Below are 6,603 nucleotides of genomic sequence, written 5' to 3'. Positions count from 1 at the left end.
ACTAAAAAATAAAGCCAACAAAACAATGTAACAACAATCTCCCCCTCTGGCTATTTTTTTAGGCAAGCACTTCCAGGACCAGTTCTCATATAAGCGTCATGACCAGAGAAGAGAGTCAAAATAAATGACCTTATGACGCCTCTCCCCCTGATTGCCTCAAAATAATACCAAAGGCAAGGATCGACTTACACAGAGGGAGGAACAACAGCCAAAATAAATAAACATCAACCAGAGGGATTAGAAACATCGTTGGCAAGAGAACACTGAGAATCGCTGCTGACATCATCTTCTGTCTCTTCTTCATTAGGACACACAGAAGGACTTGGCTGAGATGTAGAGGCACCATCAGTGGTAGAGGAAGGAGTCACGATAGAGATAAGACACTCACAAGCGGTCTTTCTTCGAGTAGAGATAGCAATGACTTCCTTAAGAGCAGCAACTTCTTCCATCAAACCCTTGAGAATATCGCTCTTGGCTCTTTCTAACAGGGGAGCCACTTTGATGGTACCACCAAGGGAGACAGATGTTGCGACAGATGGCATGACAAGATCCCTGGCATGTTTCCCTTCAAATAACTTAGGACTGAAGGAGAGTTCACAGGGAGGTTTACCTGCAATGTCGTCAGCCCTAAGCAGATCCCTCTTCTGAGCCACCAACATGCCTGACCGGAGAGAGGGGAAGCCAATAGGAAGCTTCACTGCATAGGACTTAGCATGCTTTGCCAGGCGGCTGAAAACAAACTCCCCAAAGTTGAAGGACGCCCGAGTACCAATCTGATAAATGAGGCATGCCAGATCGGACTTGATGCTTGAGCCGTGAGAGGAAGGGGCCCAATTTGCAATCCCAATCCTGTACAGAATAGAGTACTTCGCCGAGAGATCTGAGGAAGGCAGAGAACCCTTGGTGGGCCAAGTCTTCTTCTCATCGTTAGTGAGCTCTTTGGCAACCTCATCCAAGGAAGGAAGCCGATCAGCAGTGACAATTTTTCCTCTTCCCAGAAACTCGTTGATGGCAGTGGACGATATATCAAAGCAATGGCCCCTAACATAGACTTTTCCAAACTCAGGGTGATGAGGCTGATCAACTTCAGAGGACAGATTCACTATGTACTCTTTCACCAGTTTAAGATAATACGGCCCGATCCCAGAGACAGTTTTACCGAGTTGAGCATCATACAACAGTTCCATTATCACTTCAATCTTCAGAGCATCTTTAGACAGTTCCTTTTATGGAAAAATAGATCTGTGGTAGACATACCTCCATTTTCTGACACGATCTTCCTCATGGAAGGAGACATTATCCAGAGGAGCGGCATGGACATCTTTAGGAACCTTTTGGCCTCCAACTGATTTCCTGGAGATGTGAGGCATGGACTCAGGACGGGCAACTTCCTCTTCCTCCTCTATATCCTTCAGAACATCTGGAATGGGCTTCTCGACAGATTTTCTCTCAGCTTCTTCTTGTTCAAACCCATCTTCACCGGCTTCTTCATCTTCTTCTTAGCAGGGATGGATGTGGGAGCAGCTTCTTCCACCAGCTTTCTTTTCTTCTTTCTCTTTTCTGACAGGAGAGTGGCTAGGCACACGTCGTCATCTTTCTGAACCTTCTCTTTCAGAGAACCAAGAATATCCTCTCCAACATCCTGGATAGGGTCAAGCGTTCTTTCTTGCCCCCGAGAAGATGCTGCCACATCTTTCGTGACTTCTTTACTCAAACCCAGAATGCCACCGATGGCATCAACAGGAGTAGGTTCTTGAGTATGGGACAGCGAATCCCTATCCATAGGATTGACAACAGGAGTGACAGAGGCGGCATGATTACCTTGCACAACCTTGTGAGGGCTCTCGATTGGAGATCTTCCAGAGCGAACTTCTTCTTCAGGAATAGCTTCGTCTCGTGGCTCTTCTTTGGAAGAACTGCTGGAGCTTGCTTCTCCTGTGATGTTAGTGATGGAAAGAGCAGCTTTCTTGAGGATTGCGCTTCTGGCGGCGGAAAGGGATGGATTCTCAGGAGGAACCGATGACCCAGCGATCGCACCTCCGACCTGACCATCGGCGTGTACACTGGGTCGTAGACCTCGAACCCTAATTCCGTGCATGTTGCTTTCAGCGCCAGGCTTTCTTATCGCGACATTTTTCCTCTTCATGGTGACTTTCTCTTTTTCCAAGGGAATGGTTGTGTTGATCCCCGTTCTGGTGCCAACCATTTTAAAAGGAGTTCTACGAAAATTGTCACACAGATAACCGTCGAAGAGGATAAGCGAGCAAATACGTGAAACAAAGCTCAAGATCAGCGAAGAAAAATGGGAAATTTCAAAGTTCGAACAAGTGGTAACTTCCCTTTCTTTCTTGAGAGTGTAACCGTCTGCATGAATGAAAGCATGGCAGGGAGTAAAACGACGTCGTGACTTAAAGTGGGCCTTGATCGTTCTTAGGCCCAGAGAGACAACAAATGGCATTTTAGCCCGGCAAAACAGTCGAATGGGCCAACCAGATACATGGGCCCATGAGAGAAAATTCACGCGAACAAGAATCAGCGAGGGATTAGCACATAAGATAAGACCAAAAATCCCTCCGATAATCAGTAATTGCTATTGAACAATAACGCATAAACCAAGAGAGGATCTGAGATTTTCAAACCGGTTAGCATCCAAAGCCTTGGTGAAAATATCTGCAAGCTGTTTCTAGGTGTGAATGTATTCGAGTTTGATCTTCTTTTCTTCTACTAGATCTCGAATGAAATGATGTCTGATCTCAATGTGCTTGGTCTTACTGTGTTGAACTGGATTCTTTGAGATGTTGATGGCGCTAATGTTGTCGCAGAACAATGTCATGACATCTTGACCAACATCATATTCAGCAAGCATTTGCTTCATCCAGAGGAGATGAGTGCAACTACTCCCAACGGCGATGTATTCAGCCTCAGCTGTGGACAAGGATACACAGTTTTGCTTCTTGCTGAACCAGGAGATGAGATTGTTTCCAAGATAGAAACATCCACCAGAAGTACTCTTTCTATCAACCGTGCTATCTGCCCAGTCAGCATCACAGTATCCCACAAGCGTAGAGGAGGTATCATAGGTATATAATAAGCTAAAATCAGCAGTTCCTGAGATGTACCTTATGATTCGCTTAGCTTGAGCCAGATGGCTAGCTTTGGGATTAGCTTGATATCGCGCACACACTCCTACCGAGTAGGCTATGTCAGGTCGGCTGGCAGTGAGGTAAAGAAGGCTGCCAATAATACTCCTATAGAGGCTTTGATCAACAGATTCTCCATGCTCATACTTAGTGAGTTTGATGTGAGTAGCGGCAGGGGTCCGCTTGTGAGAGGATTTTTCCAAGCCAAACTTCTTCACCAAGTTTTTTGCATACTTACTTTGGGAGATGAAGATACCATCACTCATTTGTTTGATCTGAAAGCCCAGAAAGTAGTTTAACTCACCGACCATACTCATCTCAAATTCTGACTGCATTTGTCGAACAAAACGATCCACCATCTTGTTTGACATTCCTCCAAAGACGATATCGTCAACATAGATCTGAGCTATCATGAGATTGACATTCTCCTTTTTCACAAACAAGGTCCTGTCAACTCCACCTCGGGTATAACCATTCTGCACTAGGAACTGGGTCAGTCTCTCATACCATGCACGAGGTGTCTGCTTAAGGCCGTATAGAGCTTTTCTGAGTTTGTAGACATGCTGTGGTGAGCTAGGATCTGTAAACCCTTTCGGTTGAGCTACATAGACTTCCTCATTCAGGTATCCATTGAGGAAAGCACTCTTAACATCCATCTGGTAAAGCTTGAATTGCATGTGACAAGAGATTCCAAGCAGGAGTCTGATGGCTTCAAGTCTCGCCACAGGGACAAAGGTTTCATCAAAGTCTACGCCTTCCACCTGTGAATAGCCCTTCGCCCCAAGTCTAGCTTTGTTCCGAGTTATATTACCATGTTCATCTGATTTATTCTTAAAAATCCACTTAGTTCCACTGACATTCACATTGTCAGGTTTAGGAACTACCTCCCAGACTTCATTTCTTTCAAACTGAACAAGTTCCTCTTGCATAGCATTAACCTTGTATTCATCATCAATAGCCTCATTAACATTCTTAGGTTCAATCTTAGAAACAAAGAAGAGATTACAGTTGTCGGTCGTTTTCGGGAAACCGGATATCTAAAAACAATTTGAGACCGGCCGGGCATCGCCGACTGGATCACCCAACGGGCCCTGGCCGCCTAGGCCCATGCACGCCCATACCCTGCCGGACATGCGCGCCCATGCCCTGCCGGCCATGCGCGCCCCGCGCCCCGCGCCCTACCGGCCATGCGCGCACCCGCGCCCTGCCGGCCATGCGCGACCTGCGCCCTGACGGCCATGCGCGCCCGCGCCCTGCCGGACATACGCGCCCCGCGCCCTGCCGGTCATGCGCGCCCGCGCCCTGCCAGCCATGCGCGCCCCGCGCCTTGTCCTTCTGTGGGCTTCCAAGTGGGTCGGCCCATGGCCTTCCCCACTCCTATAAATACCCCCCCTAGGGGAGGAAAAAGAGACGCTGATTCAGCCCCACAACTTTCTCTCAAGAGAATTTCAAAGAGAACATTTTCTCTGCATTCTCTCCTCTGGCATGCGCGTATCCGACGCCGCCGGCCCGTGCGCGCCCTGCGCCGCCGGCCGTGCACGTCTCATGCCCCAGGCTGTGCGATCCGGGCCATGTGCGCCGTGCGCCCTGCGCAGTCGGTTGCGCACGCCCTCACACCTCCGGCGCGGGTGCGCTCCCTGCGCCCCGGCCCTCCGGCCCGGGTGCGCTCCCTGCGCCCCGGCCCTCCGGCCCGTGTGCGCTCCTCACGCCCCGGCCCTCCGGCCGAGCGTCCTTGCCACCTCGGCCACCTCGGTCAAGCGTCCTTGCCACCTCGGCCACCTCGGCCGAGCGTTCTTGCCAGCTCGGCCACCTCGGCCAATAGTCCTTGCCACCTCGGCCACCCCGGCTGAGCGTCCTTGCCAGCTTGTCCATCTCGGTCGAGTGCGCCCGCTGCCGGGCACGCCGCACCCGGCCAAGTCCCGCGCCCGTCACGCCCCGCGCCCATCCAGGCGACATGCCCTGTGCGCCCTGCGCCCTCCTGGGCGTGGAGCCTCACGCGCCCCGCTCCCGGCTACCCGGTCGGCCTCAAGGGGCCGGCCCAAGGCCTCCCCTCAAAATACTATAAATACTTCCCCCCCTTGGGGAAGGGATAGAAAAGCCGAATTTCACATGATTCCTTCTTGGAACATTTCTCTTCTCTTGAGAATTCTTTCGTGCTCTTGTGACAATCCAAAAGCGCGCAATCCTCCTCCCTCGGCTAAGAAAGTCAAGGACCCCCCTCCACGAGAGGGAGCGCGCTCCTCTTCTGCGACCCGAGCCTCGGCAGTACATACTGCTCTCCTGCTTCTTGGCCCTTGAGCTAGAACTCCGAGCTACGAGACAAGCGACCCCTCTAAAGTCTTCACCAGAAGCTACGAGCCCGGTCCCCCTCTAAAGCCTTGGATTCACAAAGCCTCCGAGCCCAAGATAGCCACCAATACATAAATTGAACTACGTTCTGACCTGATCCCTACTAAAGGGTACGTAGGCAGCCAACCTTTGGCACAGTCACACCCCCCAAAACACACCTTAGGGTTTGGAGGGTGCAGCTCGGTCTACGAGCTCCCATTTTTGGCCCGGGCGCGATCACTTGGTCCGGCCTTTGATCGAACTGCCTGAGGAATTTAATCGTTGTTCATTTTCGTGTGACAACATTTTGGCACTAGAAGGAGGGGACTTACCGACTTACACAGCCCGAACTCCCTTCTACAGTTCGACCCCTTTCTTCTCGACTCGAGAAAGACATGAATGGTCAACCACCCGTTTCTTTTGAGGGCGTGAACAACCCTGAAAACGCAACCGCGGTGAAGAAATACTTCCTGCCCTCCCGAGCTCAAGGCGATGAGGAGTCTCTCAACAACGAGAGCCCCACTCCCTCGCCCCCTCCTCTTCAGGACAGTCGGGACGACCGCATCCTTGAAATGGAGGAGAAAATCTGCCAGCTGAAGATAGCCAATGCAAGGTACCACCGCCAACTGGTGGGCAAGGCTCCTGCACACGGCGCCCCCCACGGGGAATCTGAGGACCTCATGGACGAGGGACATCATTATGACCCCGACTATGAAGGCTTAGAGATTTCGGCGGACGTCGAGACTTCTCTCACCAAGGACGGGGAACTCCCTGTTGAGATCGAAGTCGGTCCGTCAAAAACGAAAGCAATACCGGTCTCCTCTAAAGAAGAGACCTACCGACGTTCGGCCCATGACCGACTCGGTCAAAGAGGCAATGTCAGGGAAGGTACAACAACTCGGCGAGTAAGGCGCGTGGCTCGAAGTTCACACCCCCATACCGCCGGGCCGGATCTTAGGGATCGTCTTACCGTCCAACGGAACAACCTTGGAGAAGACCTCCGAGAGAGGTTGAGCGCTCGTAAGGGTCACAACCCTACGGCCCCAATCAATGGGGACCCTCGCACGGCTCAAGGGTCGAACGAAAGGCGACAGGTGACTCCTTCTGAACAAGGAGCGACCCCCAACACTGGCCT

At 51.3% G+C, this 6,603-nt stretch overlaps 1 protein-coding gene across 1 annotated transcript; it reads right to left on the bottom strand.

The window, feature by feature from the left end:
* Nucleotides 1–224: 224 nt before the first annotated feature.
* Nucleotides 225–1,187, bottom strand: LOC149402380 (uncharacterized). Its single transcript, XM_089608347.1, has one exon. It carries the CDS (start codon nt 1,185–1,187, stop codon nt 225–227), a length of 963 nt encoding a protein of 320 aa, XP_089464473.1.
* Nucleotides 1,188–6,603: the final 5,416 nt, after the last annotated feature.

The sequence above is a fragment of the Urtica dioica genome, chromosome 3, assembly GCF_054948205.1.
Source record: "Urtica dioica subsp. dioica isolate 48M chromosome 3, U.dioica_male_clone48M_v1_H2, whole genome shotgun sequence".
Taxonomy (NCBI): domain Eukaryota; kingdom Viridiplantae; phylum Streptophyta; class Magnoliopsida; order Rosales; family Urticaceae; genus Urtica; species Urtica dioica.
The sequence above is the reverse complement of the archived record's forward strand: the minus strand, read 5'-3'. Positions and strand labels throughout refer to the sequence as shown.